This window comes from Perognathus longimembris, chromosome 6, assembly GCF_023159225.1.
Source record: "Perognathus longimembris pacificus isolate PPM17 chromosome 6, ASM2315922v1, whole genome shotgun sequence".
Classification (NCBI taxonomy): Eukaryota; Metazoa; Chordata; class Mammalia; order Rodentia; family Heteromyidae; genus Perognathus; species Perognathus longimembris.
The window spans coordinates 44,330,571-44,351,056 of record NC_063166.1 but is presented as its reverse complement, the minus strand read 5'-3'; the positions used below and the strand labels follow the sequence as shown (position 1 = coordinate 44,351,056).

The 20,486-nt window shown below is 42.1% G+C and overlaps 1 protein-coding gene across 1 annotated transcript in view; it reads right to left on the bottom strand.

Annotated features, from left to right (window-relative positions):
- Fbxl2 (F-box and leucine rich repeat protein 2) overlaps positions 1-20,486 on the bottom strand; it is a 75,371-nt gene that overhangs the window by 42,932 nt on the left and 11,953 nt on the right. Inside the window, exon 2 of the mRNA XM_048348633.1 lies at positions 8,527-8,588. Within this exon, the coding sequence (XP_048204590.1) occupies positions 8,527-8,588 (62 nt within the window). The remainder of the gene's footprint in view (positions 1-8,526; positions 8,589-20,486) is intronic.

Below are 20,486 nucleotides of genomic sequence, written 5' to 3'. Positions count from 1 at the left end.
TGAGTTGTTCAGTTGTTCAGTTCATTTTCACCAAACAGTTTGTAAGTATTGCTTTTGTAGTTGTTTGTCTTTTTTTACCCTGTGTCTCTTGATTTTGGTATTCCCTTCCAATTTCCTGGTTCTAATAACAGTATACTCGGTTTCCAATATACTCAGATAAGATACAGAGATAGTGTAGGTACAACCACAGGAAGGTGATACAGGGATATCATCAATAATAGAGGCTACAATTACATATGGCACGTTGAAAGTATTTACAACTGTGATAGAACAATGATTTCCATAACATGGAGTTCATTTCACTTAGCATTATCTTATGTGTTCATAAGGGTATAGCTACTGGGCTCCTGTGATCCTCTGCTGTGACTTGCCTAAACCTGCTGCACTTGACTTTTAACATGCAAGCCACCACAACAGGAAGTATTTAAGATCAAACACAATTATATTAAATTTACAAGATGAGCTTTAGGCTAATCAACTCAAGCAAGATGTCTTTCCTTAGAAGGAGAACGATTCCTTCCAACAGAACATCTTCATAATACAAAGTAATTATCATTTGTCATAACCCCCCCCCCATACTGATCTACTTATGCCCTAGTAGTTGCTGGTTTAACATGATAGGTTCCAATTCCCACTGAAATTGAATTGGTCCAGCTGGATAAAATGGAGCACTGGCTCCATGAACTTTCACAACCATGTTCTCTACTAACATGATTTTAGCACTAGCTTATATTCAGATCCATATTAAGGCATATTATCAATTATCTCCAATAAAACAAACAGCATCCCCAAATATTATTTATTAAATATCCAGGTAGCCAAAATTGATATTAATCACAGAAAGACCTAACATTTATTTAATACGTCTTATGTGTCAGGCATACTAAGGACTGGCAACAATCCCCAAAGAACAATTAGAATTCCCATTTTACAGATGGTAACGTTAAGGTCAATAAATTAACTAAAGGCACACACTAACAAATAAAGACTGAATTCTCAACCCAGAAAATTTAGCTCCAAAAATAATATGGACAATAGTGATGTAGACAACAAGACAACCTATGTTACAGATACAGATTACAACAAATATTCCCATCACTAAAATCCATATATAACTGACTCTCCAGGGAAAGTGAGTCTGTTTGTGGAGCTGTGTGAGTTCAAAGGGGAGAAAGAACTTGGCACCTTTAGTTTATGAGTAAAAACTGGTAAAAATACCGATCTTATTCAGTAACAAACTACAAATGGGTAAAATGATTACATTTTATGTGACTAACATTAAGCATTCTTGTTTTGTTGTGTATGTTTGTTTGTTTGCCAGTCCTGGGGCTTGAACTCAGGGCCTAGGCACTGTCCCTGGCTTCTTTTTTTTTATTTGTTTATTAGTTGAACACAAATTTTTTTACAAGGTGTTGTGCAAAAAGGGTACAGTTACATAGTAGGGCAGTGTGTACATTTCTTGTGATATCTTACGTCCTGTTTTTCTATCCCTTCTCTAGGTCAGGTAGACATATATACAAGATACAATGTATCAAGAACATATACAGTATTCACAGACTTGGTCTCTACTGTCTCTCCATCTCCCTTTGTTAACAGTCATATATCAGGGAGATCATGCCCCTTTGTTTTCTGTGTTCTAGGCTTGTCTCGCTCAACATTATTTGTTCGAGTTCTGACCAGTTCCCTGCGAATAACAATATTTCACCATTCCTAATCGCTATGTAGTATTCCATTGTGTATAAATACCATATTTTTTGGATCCATTCGTCTGTGGAGGGGCATCTGGGTTGTTTCCATATTTTGGCTATTGTGAATTGTGCCGCGATAAACATGGAAGTACAAATGTCTTTTTGATATCTTGGGGTCTGCTGTTTAGGATAAATGCCTAGGAGTGGTATGGCTGGGTCATAGGGTAGGTCTATATTGAGCTTATTGAGAAACCTCCATACTGTTCTCCAAAGTGTTTGTACTAATTTGCACTCCCACCAACAATGGAGAAGGGTTCCTCTTTCCCCGCACCCCCTCCAGCATATGTTGTTGCCTGGCTTCTTTTTGCTCAAGGCCAGCACTCTACCACCTGAGCCACAGCACCACTTCTGGCCTTTTCTATATATGTGGTGCTGAGGAATCGAATCCAGGGCTTCATGTATAAGAGGCAAGTACTCTACCACTAGGCCACATTCCCAGCCCTTAAGTATTCTTAAGATTAGCAAAAATCAGATAATTCTGGTGAATTCAAGATAAATTGTGGAAGGCTGGATTGGTGGCTAACACCTGTAATCCCAGTATTTGGGAGGTAGAGGCAGAAGATCACGAGATGAATCATGAGTTCAAAGCCAGTGTGGGGTACCAAAGCAAGACCCTGCCACAGGAGAAAAAAGTGACAGTGAAGAGATGAAAAGCATCACACTATTCAAGGTCATTCTTGTTGATGGTCCCAAAAGGGAAGCTGAGACTTAACCTGGTATGATCCAAAGCTACTAGTAAATGTTAAGAGGGTGGGCACAGATGTAGTCAAGATGGAAAAGGGGAAAGTGGTCTTGACTGTGAGCAAATATGACTATTATAATATCAGAGAACTTAGCTACCGCTGAAGTGAGAACAAAGGGGAACAGGAGCACACCATCAGAATGAATAGTCATCACTGGCACAAAGAAGACTGTAATACAATAAGTATGAAGACCAAAAATATGAGGTCACCATTTAACTGAGCAGAAAATAATCAGAAGTGAAAACCTGTGAGTTGGGAAGCATGTGGTGCTCCCTGTAGTGGAATTAAGTATTGTGAAGATGGCTGCATAGGGAGCCCGGTTCAAAACCTTCCTTCAAAGTATGGTTAGAAAGGTAGCATGGCTGGGTAACAGTGGCTCACACCTATAATCCTAGCTACTCAGGAGGCTGAGATCTGAAGATCACAGTTCAAAGCCAACCCAGGCAGAAAAGTCTGTGAGAATCTTTCCTTCAATTATGCACCAAAAACAAACAAACTGGAAGTGGAGCTGTGGCTCAAGTGGTACACAGCACCAGCATTGAGCAAAAAAGCTGATAGTGCCAAGGCTCTGAGTTCAATCCCCAGTACCATCACAAAGAAAAAAAGGAGGGCTGGGGATATGGCCTAGTGGCAAGAGTGCTTGCCTTGTATACATGAGGCCCTGGGTTCAATTCCCCAGCACCACATATACAGAGAATGGCCAGAAGTGGTGCTGTGGCTCAAGTGGCAGAGTGCTATCCTTGAACAAAATGAGGCCAGGGACAGTGCTCAGGCCCTGAGTCCAAGGCCCAGGACTGGCCAAAAAAAAGAAAAAAGAAAAAAAGGAGACGGAAAGTAGCATGAAAGGAGAGAACTATTCTTCTTGTGAATGGAGAGTCTATGATTTAATAGCAGAGATTACTTCTAAGGAAGAAAACAGATAGAATTTAAACTAAAATACCATGGTTGGTGAGTTACTTTTGAGACTTACAAATCAGCAAACACTTGTTATGGCCATACAATTTTTTTTTTTTTTTGCCAGTTCTGGGCCTTGGACTCAGGGCCTGAGCACTATCCCTGGCTTCTTTTTGCTCAAGGCTAGCACTCTGCCACTTGAGCCATAGGGCCACTTCTGGCCATTTTCTGCATATGTGGTGCTGGGGAATCGAACCCAGGGCTTCATGTATAGGAGGCACGCACTCTTGCCACTAGGCCATATTCCCAGCCCATGGCCATACAATTTTAACTTGCCATTACAGATTCCAAACTAAGAACAGAAGTGGAAATCCACACCTATGGAAAGGTATATTATGAACAGTTGCTCTGAAATGGTGATTCTTGGAGAAAAATCATCTAGGTCTGAGCCTGCTATAATGGTTTCAAAATAACAACCAGCATTCTTTTTTTTTTTTTTTTTTTTTGGCCAGTCCTGGGTCTTGGACTCAGGGCCTGAGCACTGTCCCTGGCTTCTTTCCGCTCAAGGCTAGCACTCCGCCACTTGAGCCACAGTGCCGCTTCTGGCCGTTTTTCTGTATATGTGGTGCTGGGGAATCGAACCTAGGGCCTCGTGTATCCGAGGCAGGCACTCTTGCCACTAGGCTATCTCCCCAGCCCACAACCAGCATTCTTAACAACGCAGGTCACCATGGATCTTCAAGATGACAAAAATGTCAAAGGGTACAATTCCAAAGCAGCACTATCATAGAACGTGACTTAATTCTTCCCTTTTTTTTGTTTTTGTATCAATTGATAGACTATTCTATGGATGAGTACAGAGGCTAACAAGGGGAAGTACTCAGCAGCCTTGAGTCACACGTGGAGGCAATACCCATGAGAAGGTGGTTTACTCATCCCTAGTGCTGAATGACCCATAGGTTGGCTGCCTGAAGCTGGGTAGATTCCCCAGAATCAGGATGAATATTGACACAGCAATTTGAAGCCTCTGCTAAACACACACCTATTCACACTGAGGCTATAGAAGCACCATGTAATTCTAGGGGACACCACCCACAATGCAATCTGTGTGGAAAGTGACCCTTGCAGCTGCACTGTGACAACTTGTCTGCCCATGACTTACACAGAGTGCTTCCAACATCCTCCTATGTTTGGCCAAGGCCTGTAGGCTTGTATGACATACATTCCTTCCTTGTCACCACTTGGTTTAAAATGGTCTAAAACCCTCATTCAAATAACTGTCTTATTAGAATAAAATGATTAATCATTTTCACACAATCCTGTCTGTTAATTTTTTTCTTTTCTTTCATTTTCTCTGCCTTTCTTCCATCCTTCCTTCCTTCTCCCTCCCCTTTCTTCCTTCCTGTGTGATATGTGTGCATTGGCACCGGGGCTTGAAATCAACCTCACACCCTCACTCGGCTTTTCAGCTCAAGAATGGCAGTCTACCACTTAAGCCACAGCTCCATTTCTGGCTTTTTTGCTGGTTAACTGGAGATAGACTTTTCTGCCCAGGCTGGCTTTGAACTGTGATCCTCAGATCTCAACCTCCAGAGTAGCTAGGATTACCACACCAGCACCCAGTTAGTTTTCTTTGTTATTAAATGTGTAACAGAATGAGATCGCGACAACTGAAATACTCCAAAGCCTCAGAATGTGACCACTGCCACAAGAAGCCAAGTTGTTTCCCTGCTGTTGACTCAAGATAACAAGATGAAGGGATGCTCTGGGGGCATTTATAGGATAACTACAGTGACCTAGAGAAGACAGAATTGCTCTCAATATTTAACCAAAATTCATACACATTCTTGAAATGTTAACATGAGATTTAGCCAGTACTGGTGGCACACACTTATAATCTTAGCTACCAAGAAGCCTGAGACCTGGAGGATCAAGGTTCAAACTCAGCCCAGGTTAAAAAAAAAATCAGAGGGGCTGGGAATGTGGCCTATTGGTAGAGTGCTTGCCTAGCATGCATGAAGCCATGGGTTCAATTCTCAGTACCACATATACAGAAAAAGCTGGAAGTGGCACTGTGGGCTCAAGTGACAGAGTGTTAGCCTTGAGCAAAAAGCAGCCAGGGACATGCTCAGGCCCTGAGTTCAAGCCCCAGAACTGGCAAAAAAAAAATAAGAAAAACTCCATCCCCAATTAACTAGCAAAAAGATGGGCTAGAGGCATGATTCAGTGGTATAGCCCCAGCCATGAGTTAGCAAGCCAAGGAAGAGCAAGAAGCCTTGAATTCAAGCCACAGTACTGGCATACATAAAAAAAAAAGTATGGCCAAGAAGTAGTCTCATCTGGTCCATGTCTTATTATATGTCAGTTTTTTCTAGAAATTTTCAGTGGAATACTGAAAAGGTTCCATTGTCAATAGATTTGAATGCCACAACTACCCAAACTGGACTATCACCATGCACTATGCCTGTTCTCTATGAAGTCCTGTGGTAATGACATTGGTTGTGTTGACCCAGAACTTACCACACTTTTTATTTTTATTTTATTTTATTTTTTAATTTTTTATTATAAAACTGATGTACAGAGAGGTTACAGTTTCATACGTTAGGCATTGGATACATTTCTTGTACTGTTACCTTGTCCCTCATACCCCCTCCCCCCTCCCCCTTTCCCCCCCATGAGGTGTTCAGTTTGCTTACACCATAAAGTTTTGCAAGTATTGCTTTTGTTGTTGTTTCTCTTAATTTACCCTTTGTCTCTCAATTTTGGTATTCCCTCTCAATTTCCTAATTCTAATACCAGTATACACGGTTTCCAATATACTCAGATAAGATTACAGAGATAGTGTAGATACAATCCAAGAAGGTGATACAAGAACATCATCAACAGTATAAACTACAGATACACATGGGATGTTGAAAGTAGTTACAACTGTGATATAACAATCATTTCCATAAAATGGAGTTCATTTCACTTAGCATCATCTTATGTGATCATAAGGGTATAGCTATTGGGCTCTTGTGATCCTCTGCTGTGGCTTGCCTAATCCTGTGCTAATTATTCCCAATAAGGGGGACCATAGAGTCCATGTTTCTTTGGGTCTGGCTCACTTCACTTAGTATAATTTTTTCCAATTCCTTCCATTTCCTTACAAATGGGGCAATGTCATTCTTTCTGATAGAGGCATAAAATTCCATTGTGTATATGTACCACATTTTCCTGATCCATTCATCTACTGAGGGGCATCGGAGTTGGTTCCAGATTCTCGCTATGACAAATTGCGCTGCAATGAACATTGTTGTGCTGGTGGCTTTACTGTGATTTTGTTTGTGGTTTTTTGGATAAGTACCCAAAAGTGGGGTTGCTGGGTCATAGGGGAGTTCTATATTTAGCCTTCTGAGGAATCTCCATACTGCTTGCCAGAGTGGCTGAACCAGTTTACATTCCCACCAACAATGAAGTAGGGTTCCCTTTTGGCCACATCCCCTCCAACAACTGTTATTGTTAGTTTTCTTGATATATGACATTCTTACTGGGGTGAGATGGAATCTCAATGTTGTTTTGATTTGCATTTCTTTTATGGCCAGTGATGTAGAGCACTTTTTCATATGTCTCTTGGCCATTCTCATTTCCTCATCAGAGAAGCCTCTTTGTAGGTCTTTAGCCCATTTGATGAGCGGGCTATTAGTTCTTTGCGGTTTTGTTTTGGAGGAAGGTAATTTTTTTAGTTCTGCATATATTTTAGATTACCACACTTTTTAAATCACAGACCTGTTTCTTTGTTTTGTGGGATACAGTGATAACTGAAATTGTTTTAAAGGAAGTGCCAAACATTGCCAAAGATTACCATGTAATCCAAAGCTAAAATAAGATTCTTGGATGAGTACAGAATACGAAAAGCCACAGTGCCTAAAAGCCAACAAATATTAGTTCATAGCATTATTTGGTAAAAAGACAATGAAAATAACATTTAGTGTATACCCAATTATGCCACAAATAAAAGACAAAGGACACTTTTTTTTTTTTTACAAAGGACACTTTTATAGTATGCACTGTCATCTTTTTCAGAAAGCAGATAAAATATATCAGTATTTGGGGATGATGGCACGTAAGCATTAAAATCGGTTATTTGGGGGATGGGAATGTGGCCTAGTGGTAAGTGCTCGCCTCGTATACATTAAGTCCTGGGTTCGATTCCTCAGCACCACATATATAGAAAACGCTGGAAGTGGCTCTGTGGCTCAAGAGGTAGAGTGCTAGCCTTGAGCAAAAAGAAGCCAGGGAACAGTGCTCAGACCCTGAGTCCATGTCCCAGGACTGGCAACAAAAACAAAAACAAAAAAAAATAAAAAATAAAAAAATAAAATCGCTTATTTAACTGCACTTATTTTCTACATTTTAAAACTTATTTTTAATTGTTGTTATTATTATTTTGTTGGTCACGGGGCTTGAACTTGGCCCTGAGCTCTTTTGCTCAGGGCTAGTAGCACCTTGAGTCACAGCACCACTTCTAGTTTTCTGATGGTTAATTGGAGGTAAAAGTGTCACGGACTTTCCTGCCCGGGCTGGCTTTGAACCACAGTCCTCTGATCTTAGCCTCCTGTGTAGCTAGGATAACAGGCATGAGCCACCAGCACCTGGCATAATTATTATTATTAAGGTGATATACAGAGGAGTTACCAGTTCATACCAGATAATGAGAATATTTGGGGGGGGGCAATATCACATCTTCCTTTGCTCTTTCCAAGTTTTTACCTCCTATCCCCATTAAACATTTCTCAGAAAACATCTAAAGTCTGACTTCTCGAGTTCACAACTTGAACAGTAATTCTACCTTACATTACTGACTACATTACAACAATATACTCATACCCAAACATGAGCACCTGCTGAAGACTACTACAATACTTACCACAGAAGAAAAAGAATCCAAATCAGTGCTATGAACATACTGAGTACATTCTGGATTAGAGAAGTAAAATTAACAACAAGCTCAACAGTATTCTATAAAACAAAAACAAAAAGTCAGTTAGGCTAAGTCTGGCTCTTTTTCCTGCTATGGACTCACAGAGAAAGAAGATAGTCTTCGATCTTGAGGACTCAAACAAACTTGAACACACTATCTAAAATTTGTCTCTTCTTACCTTAAGAGAAGTTCTTTGGGCAACTTTTTGTTAATAAGGCCTTCATCGTTGTTTGAGAAAACCTGAAAAAAAAGGATAAACAAGTAGAAATTGAGAAACTGCTCTTTATTTTTTTGTCCCAGTACTGGGACTTAAACTCAGGACCCAAGCACTGCCCCTTATTAGACAATATTAGACACTCAAGATTGGTGCTCTACTCCTTGAGCCACACCTTTACTTCTGGGCTTTTTGCTGATTAACTGGAGATAAAAGAGTCTCATGGACTTCCCTGCCTAGGCTAACTTCAAATCATGATCCTTTTATCTCAGTTTACAGAGTAGCTAGGATTACAGGGGTAAGCCACCAGCATGGAGCTAAAACTACTCAATCAATTAAAAAAAACACACACCATGTTCCATGTTTTTTATACTAGGCCAGAATAGTGATACTAAATAAATAATAATCAGTATAGAATAGAAAGTATCTTATACTCTATTATCTTTTCATAAAAATGGCAGTGAATAAATAGCTACTCACAGTCTATGGTGTAGTGGAGGCTCTGGCCATGGAAATTAGACAAGAAATAAAGGGCATTCAGAATGGAAAGGAAAAACAAGCATGACTGTACACAGAAAATCCTAGAAATCCACAAAAGTAAATTAGAACTAATCAAATATTTCATCAAGGTTGCAAAATAACATAAAAATGTTTATCTAAAAATAAATTGTGTCTAGGCTTGTAATAAGTGGCTCAGGCCTATTGTAATCCTACTCAAGAAGCTGACAGCTGAGGATTGAGGCTTGAAGCCAGGTGGAGCAGACAACCTCATAAATTCTTATCTTCAATTAAACACCAAAAAGGCAGAAGTGGAGCTGTGGCTCAATAGTAGGGAGGTACCCTTTGAGCAAAAAAAGCTGAGGGACAGTGCCTAGGTCCTGAGTTCAAATCCTAGCATTGGCACACAAAAAAAAAGAACTTTGGGGAAAGAAATTGAAGAAGACACTAGTAAGTGGAAGGACTTCCCACATTCCTAGGTTGACAGAGTATCATGAAAATGTACATACTCCCAAAGGCAATCTGCAAATTAAATGCAATGCCAACCAAAATCCTAATGTCATTTGAAATGAAATTTATATAGAACCACAAAAGGCCCTGAATTGCAAAAGCAATCCTGGACGAAATTAAAAAAAAAATAGTACCAGAGTTATCACAATTCTAGACTTCAAACTTTTCTCTACAGCTATAACAACAGCTTGATTCTGGCACAAATAGACTCAATGAAGTAACTCCTTTTTTCTTCCTCTTTATTGTTAAAGTGAAGTACAGAGGGGTTACAGATTCATATGTAAGGCAGTGAGTGCATTTCTTATCTAACTTGTTACCTCCTCCCTCATTTTTCCCCTGCTTCCCCTTCTCCATTTCCTTCTCCCCCCCGCCATGAGTTATACAGTTGGTTTACACCAAATGGTTTTGTAAGTTCAATGATGTAACTCCTTTGAGAAAAAACTTACACTCTAACGAAATGAAGAGAAGGAAAAAATACAGTCATAATATTCAATATATGTATGTGAACTAGGAAAATTGATGGGATGGGTGAGGTTGGAAGAGAGTACAAGACGCCTTGTACTCACAAACTGACATGTTAAATTGAGACCTCTTTGTACAACTACTTAGAGATAATTTTTTTTTTTTGGCCACTCCTGGGGCTTGGACTCAGGGCCTGAGCACTGTCCCTGGCTTCCTTTTTGCTCAAGGCTAGCACTCTCCCACTTGAGCCACAGCGCCACTTCTGGCCATTTTCTGTATATGTGGTGCTGGGGAATTGAACCCAGGGCCTCATGTATAGGAGGCAAGCACTCTTGCCACTAGGCCATATCCCCAGCCCCTTAGAGATAATTTTTAAAAACGGACCTGAAGACAAATGGAACCAAGTAGAAGATACAGAAATAAACCTATTATACCCACAATCATCTAATATTTGACAAGGGAGCCAAAAATACACGTTGGAAAAAAGACAGCCTCTTCAACAAATGGTGTTAGAAAATTTGAATATCCATCTGCAGAAAATTTAAACTGGATCGCTGATTATCACCTTGAACAAATATCAATTCAAACTGGACCAAATACTTCAGTGTAAGACCTGAGACCTTGAAACTAGTAGAAGGAGATATAGGAGAAACATGAGAACTTATTGGCATAGGCAGGAACTTTCTGAATACAATTCCAGGGGCTCAGCAAATTGGAAGAATTAACAGCTAGACAGGGCTTAATATATGAAGAGCTCATGAAAATAAACCTCTATCTACTATAATCCAATTAATAAATGGGAAAGGAGATAGAGACTTCTTAAAAGAATAAAAATGGCCAATAGACACATAAAGAAATTCTTAACGGGGGCTAGGAATATGACCTAGTGGTAGAGTGCTTTGCCTCATATACATAAAGCCCTGAGTTCGATTCCTCAGCACCACATATATAGAAAAAGCCAGAAGGGGCACTGTGGCTCAAGTGGTAGAGGGCTAGCCTCAAGCAAAAAGAAGCCAGGGACAGTGCTCAGGCCGAGTCCCAAGCCCTAGCACTGGCAAAAAAAAAAAAAAAAAAACCCACAAAAAAAAAACAGAAAGAAAAATTCTCAACATCTCTGGCCATATAGGAAATGCAAAGCAAAACAACAACGACATTCCATCTCAACCACAGTAAGAATGGCTAACATTAAGGATGCAAACAACAACAGATGCTGGCAGGGATGTATGAGAAAAAGAACTCTATTGGTGGAAATGCAAACCAGTGCAACCACTGTGGAAAGCAGTTTGGAGACACCTCAAAAAACTAACACAGGGCTGCGGATATGGCCTAGTGGCAAGAGTGCTTGCCTCGTATACATGAGGCCCTGGGTTCAATTCCCCAGCACCACATATACAGAAAATGGCCAGAAGTGGCGCTGTGGCTCAAGTGGCAGAGTGCTAGCCTTGAGCAAAAAAAAGAAGCCAGGGATAGTGCTCAGGCCCTGAGTCCAGGCCCCAGGACTAGCCAAAACAACAACAACAACAACAACAACACAGCCATAGCCAGAGAAGGCTGAGGATGCCAATCCAGACACAGAGGCGCCTCACTAGGTCTCAGTGGGCCAGCTCAACATCAGGTCTAGAACCTACTCATCCTTCCACCCCATGCGGCAGAGCAGCCAAGCCACAAAAGCGGCCTGCCAACACGGCCTGGGACTCCAGGACCCAACAGCAGCCTAGAGCATCCAGACCCAAAAAGGTTCCACAGCACCACCGGTTAGCCCACCACCAACACAGCTGAGCTACAAGAGCAGCTCTGTAGCAGCCCAGGACATTGGACCCAACTGGCAAGCTGCAGAGTCCAGACACAGGCATTTGCCACAGTACCACTGGCCAGCCCACAACCAACTCGGTTGAGCAATGAAAGCAACTTGGCCACTGGGAAATGGGAGCAGCTCTGCAGCCAGGTGGCCTGGGACTCCAGACCAGACCATAAGCTGCAGAGTTCAGACACAGATATTTGTCACAGCACCGCTGGTCAGCCCACAGCCAACTTCAGGATCAATGAGTACCCTTGCCCTACCCACAAAAGACTAGTACTGGTAGTAACCCACAGATCCCTCCCTCCCACCCAAGAAGGGCACCACACTTGAAGGGGACACAGAGGCACCTGTTGGTGCCACAGAGGCACTTTCCACCTGTTGGCTTCCAGTGGGAGGCCACCAGGATTCACAGTTGGTGGGCATGAGGACCCTGTGTCCTCCACAGCCCTGTGTCAGGGTAAACCAAGCCTGTTTGAAAACACAACAAAATCCCATGAATCCAAGGCAGCCTACTCCTTTGACAGCCTCACACTCAACCTGAAGCAAGTCTCCCCAGCCCTCCTTAACAGACAGGTCCAGAAGCCCAGCTGCTGATTTCCCTGTAGGAAATCAGACTAAGTGTGCCAGGCACCTGAGGGGAGTTCCCATGCACCTGTGGGAACTCGCCTCTTTAGACGCCTATGTCCATCCTGGAGTCCCAAATCCGACCTTCCCAGCCCCTACTGCAGACCTAACCAAGCTCCTTTCAGCTATCCCAGGACCAAGCACACATACAGGTACATGCTGCCCAGAGACCCAGTATAAGGCTAGTCTACCCAGTGTGAGCCAGCCTGGGCCAAGCGAGGGCTGCCACCTGTCAGGTGTGAACATGCCAATCATTGGCCATGACCTTGACCCTAAACCCAAATGGGTAAATCACAATGAATGATGACAAGATTCACAATCAAGACAACAAGCCAAATCCAAAAGCTAACAGCAAGCAGTCCAGGAAAGGTGAGTGTGAGAGTGAGAGTCCAGTGAGAGTGAGGAAGAGAGAGAGGACAAAAGAAATATTAAAGAAATGATTACAGAATTGGCCAATGAAATAAAATGGGAGTTGAAAAAGCAATTTCAAGAACACGAAGAAGAAATGGAAAAGAAATTCCAAGACTTCAAAAAGGAGATGCAAACTTGCAAAACCATTTGGTATAAACCTACTGAACAACTCATGGGGGGAGAGGGAAAGGGGGAGGGAGGAGGGGGGTATGAGGGAGGAGGTAACAAACAGTACAAGAAGTGTTCCCAAGGCCTAACGTATGAAACTGTAACCTCTCTGTACATCACTTTGACAATAAATAAGAAAAAAAAAAGGAGATGCAAATAAAAATACACATGATGTACACTTCATTCAAAGATGAAATTAACATTTTGAGAACTGACATGGGAAGCATAAATGGTTCAATTTCCACAATACAAACCACAGTGGAAGTGATAAGTAACTGAATAAATGAGATGGAAAACAGAATATCAGGAGGACAGCATAAAACATAGGAGCTAGAACAAAAAAGTCAAAGGTATGAAAAAAGCACTCAGAATTTACCAAAGGGAAATCCAAGAATTGGCAGACTCTGCCAAGAAATCAAGTCTACACATATTGGGATGGATGAGGGGGAAGAATTTAATAGTAGGGAACATCAAAAACCTATTCAGTAAAATGATAGCTGAAAACTTCCCCCATCTTAAGAGAAAATTTCTCTCCCACCAAACAGAAGCATATAAAATCCCTACTAGACAGGATCCAAGAAGAAACACTTCTAGACACATCATAGTAAAAACATTAGACTTCAATAGCAAGGAATTGATTTTAAATGCTGCAAGATCAAAGAAGGAGATGTATTACAATGGAAAGAAAACCAGAATCATTGCAGACCTCTCCACACAAGCCCTCAACATAAGGAAAGCCTGGAGTGTGGTATAATCCAAGCCCGAATGATCAACAACTGCCAACCCAAACTGGTGTACCCAGCGAAGCTATCATTCACATTTGATGATGAAACTAAAACCTTCCATGACGAACAAAAACTATAGGAATTCATAAACACTAAATCAGAATTACAAAGAATACTAACAGGAGGAATACAATATGAAGAAAACAAAACAAAAAAAACCCACTAGAAGACCAATTTAGGAAACACAGAAGAAACAAAATACAGGAAATCAAGAAAATGGCAGGAAATATGACATATCTCTCTATAATAACCCTAAACATTAATGGACAAAATTCTTCAATCAAAAGAACAGCAAATTTAAAAAACAAAACAAAACAAACAAACACCAAGCCCATCATCCACTTGTTGTCTCCAAGAGATCCATCTCACAAAAATAAAAACAAACTCCAAGTAAAGGGATGCAAAAAGATCTTCCATGCAAATGCACCATGGAAGAAGGCAGGATTAGCCATATTGATATCTGATAGAATAGACTTTTCATTAAAATCAGAACAAAGAAACAGGGAAGGTCATTACATATTAATAAAGGGAATGATCCCTGAAGAGGAAATCACAGTGGTCAGTATCTATGCACCAAACAATGAAGCACCTTGATACAATAAACAAATACTCTCAGACTTACAAACCAAGATTGACATAAACACAATAATAGTGGGAAATCTTAATACCCTGTTCTCACCAAAGGACAGGCCAACTAAACAAAAGATAAGCAAAGAAGCCTCTGAACTAAAGGACACCATAACCCAAATGGACTTAACAGACATCTGATACAGAGTATTCCACCCAACAATGACCCAATTCACATTCTTCTCAGCAGTCTATGGAACACTTTCGAAAAAAGACCATATCATAGTTCACACAAAGAAGCTAAGCAAATTCAAGAGGATTGGCAGAATCCCATGCAGCCTATCTGACCATAGATTTCAACAACAAAACATACTGCAGAAATCACTCAAAAACATGGAGGCTGAATAACACACTATTCAATAACTCCTGGGTGACAGGAGCAATTACGGAAGAAATTAGAAAGCTCTTACAATTCAATGAAAATGAAAACAAATCACAATGGAACCTCGGGGATACAGCAAAAGCAGTGCCGAGGGGAAAGTTCATAGCCCTAAGTGCACATATAAAGAAAATGCATTTGGGGATCGATCGTCTGGAACAGTGGAGATAATGGGGAGTGGATGTACTCAGTAACCCATCCACTACCTCCAAGGGTGCAACAGTAACATAAGGTCCTGTTCTGTAGCACTGTGGTAGGGTGAGAGACTATCCTGGCGTAGGTATAGGGCCATGGTTGAGGGAGACTACTTACCATGGCATTTAGGTTGGCCTTGGTAAGATTCTACTTGGCATCTGGTCTGGCCATGGTGAGGGGGACCCACTCTAATTTGGCCATGGTTGGGGGGACTCTTACCTCATACCTCATGTGGTTAGGGGTCTCTGGACAGTCCACTTGGTATCTGCTAGTGCTCTTATACTATGCAGTAGGGAGTTCAGCTTGCTGAGTGGGAGTAGCAGATCCATTCAGCAGACTCAGGAAACCCACTATGCCCCAAAACTCAGCCTTCAGTTTTTGTCTTGTTTTTAGGACTGGTACCAGTTTTAAATGTGGATCCATGCTTTTGTTGTGCATTTGGACATCTCTGGGGGAATAAAAGTTCCAGCCTCTGGCTCGGCATGGTCATAGGTCTGCTATGTCCCTCTCCCTATGTAGTGGCAGTCAAGAGGTGGGGCTTGGGTGGTTGCAGGCTTGGTTTGGTCCTCTAGCAATCTGGCTAAAGAGATAGCTGTGTGCCTGGTTTGGACATTTGGCTGGTCCTGGCAGTGTAAAAAGTTATAAAGTACACTGAAGCCCAAAAGATCTGTGCAGTTGTTAAACATTAAATGTTGTATATAATTTCCAGTTTGGAGTAAAATATTGTTCTTAATGACATCTAATTGGCAAACCCTTGGTAAAATAGGCTAAGTTTATAGGTTCTTGGCTAAGTAGAGTCATTGCCCCTGAGTCAGCTTGAAGAACTTAAAGAAGATGGATGATCTTCACCCATCAACTTAAGATCAAGGGACCAGAGTCATTTTTAGAAAATGAGAAGGATAAGATTAAAGAAAGAGGCATGGAAAACAGAGGTACAGGCTCAAGCCTTCTATACCTGTCTATAACTGGTTATTTGTCACCCTGGTGAATTGCCCCAGGCCATTGCCTGAAACTGTCACACACAAAAAAAAAGTTGGGGGAGGGCTGGGAGTTTGGCTTAGTGGTACAGTGCTTGCCTGGCATGCATGAAGCCCTGGGTTCAATTCCTCAGCACCGTATACACAGAAAAGGCCAGAAGTGGCCCTATGGCTCAAATGGTAGTGTGTTAGCCTTGAGCAAAAGAAGCTGAGGGACAATGCTTAGGCCCTGAGTTCAAGCCCTGGAACTGGCCAAAACCAAAAAACAGTGGGGCCTCAACCTGCCAAGCCTATATAATGTATCCTTAACCAGTTTATGTAGAAAAGCCGCAGGAAAACAGAATTGGATCCATCACTCTCTTTTTTTTTTTTTTTTTTGGCCAGTCCTGGGCCTTGGACTCAGGGCCTGAGCACTGTCCCTGGCTTCTTCCCGCTCAAGGCTAGCACTCTGCCACTTGAGCCACAGCGCCGCTTCTGGCCGTTTTCTGTATATGTGGTGCTGGGGAATCGAACCTAGGGCCTCGTGTAGCCGAGGCAGGCACTCTTGCCACTAGGCTATATCCCCAGCCCCTGGATCCATCACTCTCAAGTGCAACAGGCAGTGGGGCAGTATCTGGAAACAGCAGCAAGACAGACTGTTCTGAGACACTCAGAGGATCTCCTAAAGATGACTTACCACATGGTAATTCATTCTTTGCTATGGCTGCCCCTCCTTGTTAAAGGAAGGGCTTTCCTGCCTTTGTATAGAAGGCCTGTTATTATCTGCTAGATTTTGCTGCACTCTAAGCCTGTTCAATGGGGGAGTGGGGTGGGAGTGAGGGGAGGAGTTTAGGATTTGGTACAAAAAAAGGATGTAAAAATCAATGATTTGACTGGACATAAAAACCAGTGGGGAATATGAGAACCCAAGGGGCGGGAAGTCCCACCCCAGGCTGATGTCACCATCATCCTCGAGGGGCCACTGGGAGGGGCATGACACCAAAGGCAGTCAAGGAGTGAGCAGCTTGGGGGGGGGGGGGTGACCAGATATAGATAGGCAAGGGGCTCAGGGCAAGGAAAATGGACATGGGGAGAGAAAGGGACTCAGCAAGAGGCACCTCCTAGGGCGGAGCAGTGCCCAAGCTCTCCTCAGGGCCTGAGGACAGGAGAGGCCTGCAAGACGCTTGCACAGAGGTGAGAGGCCTATGGAGCACAGACAGGCCAGTGGGGAGGATGGAAAAAAAAAAAAACAACTTGCCCCCTTGGAGGCTGCTGCTACTCCTAGTTCTGAGGTAACCCAGGACAAGGCTGTTGCAGACAGACTAATAAAACACCTTTGTCACTTTTAACCGTACCTATGTGGCTTTTCTCACTCCAAGGTCATTACAAGTTCAAGCCCTAAGACGAGTCCAAAAAAAAAGAAAAATGGCACTGTGCTAGTCTTGAGGTTTCTGGCAGGGTCTGGTACCCTCGCTGCCCTCCTATAACACCCCTTGTAGACACTTTCCCTCTCTCCTCAGTCTCTCATGGATTCTCCCCTCTCATGAATTCTCCGCTCAGCTCTCTAGTCTTCCTCTTTTTTTTTTTTTGAGGGGGGGGGGATGGTCCTGGGGCTTGAACTCAGGGCCTGGGCACTATCCTCGAGCCTCTCTGGGCTCAAGGATATCACTCTACCACTTGAGCCATTTCCTGCCTTTTGTTTATGTGGTACTGAGGAATCTAACCCAGGGCTTCATGCATGCTAGGCAAGCACTCTCCTACTAAGTCACATTCCCAGTCCTGGTCTTCCTCTTAAGGCCAGATGAAAAAGGGCCCTTACAGGTCCCCAATGGTCTCTGCCCTACCCTTTCCTTGTCCCTATCCCCACCCCTGCAGAAGGCAACTACAGCTTTCTCCATGTCTTTTCCAGCTAATTGTTTATCCTCCTTTCTGAGCCAGGAGTGTGGTGCTTAGACTTCCAAACCCTGAATCTGTCAGGCCTTCTTCCTATTTTTATCTTCTCTTGTGCTGTGTCTACTAGTGGCACTTGGGCTGGGAAGGACACTGCCCTCCCTGTCTAGGGTTTTATAAAATATCTTACTCAAGTTCAGAAAAAAAAAAGTTATCTCAAAATGCATGAGTTCCAAATAAATGTTAAGAGCTACAGCTATAATCTTTTGAAGAAAACATTGGGAAGCCTTGCGCTGGTGCTTCACACCTGTAATCCTAGCTGCTCAGAAGGCTGAGATCTGTAGTTCAAAACCAGCCCAGGATGGCAAACCCATGAGACTGGTCTCTAATTAATCACCAAAATACTGTGGCTCAAACGGTAGAGGACTAGCCTCGAACAAAAAGCTCAGGGACAGCACCCAGACCCTATTTAAGCCCCAAGACTGGGAAAATAACAAAAATAATGTGAGAGGGCTGGAAATATGGCCTAGTGGAAAGAGCGCTTGCCTCGTATACATGAAGCCCTCCCTGGGTTCGATTCCCCAGCACCACATATATAGAAAAATGGCCGGAAATGGCGCTGTGGCTCAAGTGGCAGAGTGCTATCCTTGAGCAAAAAGAAGCCAGGGACAGTGCTCAGGCCCTGAGTCCAAGCCCCAGGACTGGCAAAATAATAATAGTAATAATAATGTGAGAAAAGACATTTTTTTCTACTAAAGTGGGTCACTTCCTATCTATTTTGTAAGAATTGTTTTGGTGAAAAGTTCCTACTTTGGCCTGGTGATTTGTCTCTTGTGGATTAAATTTTAGTTACATCCTAACTTGCTTCTGTTAAGACATCCTGTTGCAGCCCAATAAACCAATTAGGAAATGGGCAAAGGAGCTAAAGAGAGACTTCACAAGAGAAGAGATAAAAATGGCAAAGAAACGTATGAGGAAATGTTCAACATCTCTGGTAGTAAAGGAAATGCAAATAAAAACAACCCTGAGATACCACCTCACTTCAGTTAGCATGGCCTATACTCTGAACTCAGGCAACAACAAATGCTGGAGGGGGTGCGGGGAAAGAGGAACCCTTCTCTATTGTTGGTGGGAGTGCAAATTAGTACAACCACTTTGGAGAACAGTATGGAGGTTTCTCAAAAAGCTCAATACAGACCTACCCTATGACCCAGCCATACCATTCCTAGGCATCTATCCTGAACAGCAGGCCCCAAGATATCAAAAAGACATTTGTACTTCCTTGTTTATTGCGGCACAATTCACAATAGCTAAAATATGGAAACAACCCAGATGCCCCTCCACAGATGAATGGATCCAAAAAATATGGTACCTATACACAATGGAATACTACATAGCGATTAGGAATGGTGAAATATTGTTATTCGCAGGGAAATGGTCAGAACTTGAACAAATAATGTTGAGAGAGACAAGCCTAGAACACAGAAAACAAAGGGGCATGACCTCCCTGATATATGACTGTTAAGATGGGGTGACGGAGAGACAGTAGAGAGACCAGGTCTGTGAAACCAAAAACTTTTTGTCAAATGGTATTTCCCACAGGATTGGGTCAGTGACCCAACATTATGTAACTAAAACCAAACAACTACTCAACACATAAAGGTCAAAAATAGACCTCTCAGTGGAATACAATAGCTCAAAAGCTAAGTATGTACGTTCATATAAGACTACTGTCGACATATTGTCTAATGTCGACATTACATTTAAAGCCCTAGGCAAATTTTCTTGGGCATAGGCCACGTGACTACTGTATATGTTCTTGGTACATTGTGTATTGTATATATGTCTACCTGACCTAGGGAAGGGAAAGAAAAACAGGGTGCAAGATATCACAAGAAATGTACACACTGTCCTACTATGTAACTGTACCCTTTTTGCACAACACCTTGTCAAAAATTTTTTGTTTGATTAATAAATTACAAAAAAAGAAAAAGACATCCTGTTGCAAACTCATCAAGTTTTATTTACAGTCTATTCTTGTCCTGTTAAAGCCATTCTGTTAATTAAGCCACATTCTGTTTAAAACAATAATAAGTTTTTACCTTCTTCAAATTTGCCAACTGTCAGATTGTGAATCTGGCCAGTTTGAGCAGAGGGGCAGGGCTTGCTGTGTTAGGGATAAAAAGGGAGCAGTCCATAAGCTCTGTGTGCATGCTTGCCAGGAATTTGGCTAATGGCACAGACCTCTATGCAGAAGTAAATGTTGGCTTGCTAGGACAATTGTTTTCAGGTCTTCAATTGTGACTCCTGTATTTCTTGGAGAGCATATTTATAACAGTAGTAACTAAAGCAAAAAGGGGCTAGGGTTGTGAATCAAATGGCAAAGTGCCTGCCTAGCAAGTCTGAGGCCTGAATTTAAACCTCAGGATGGCCAAAATATACACACATGTAAATGCCAGTAAATGGTACCATGACAAACATTCCTATATCATCAGAGCTGCCCAAAGGATAGACTTATCCCTCTTATTATAAAGACCAGTGAAAACTGCATTTCAATTTAACACATTTATTTCCTAGAAATAAAAATAGTCCATACTAGAATGTTCTGGTCTTTGAAG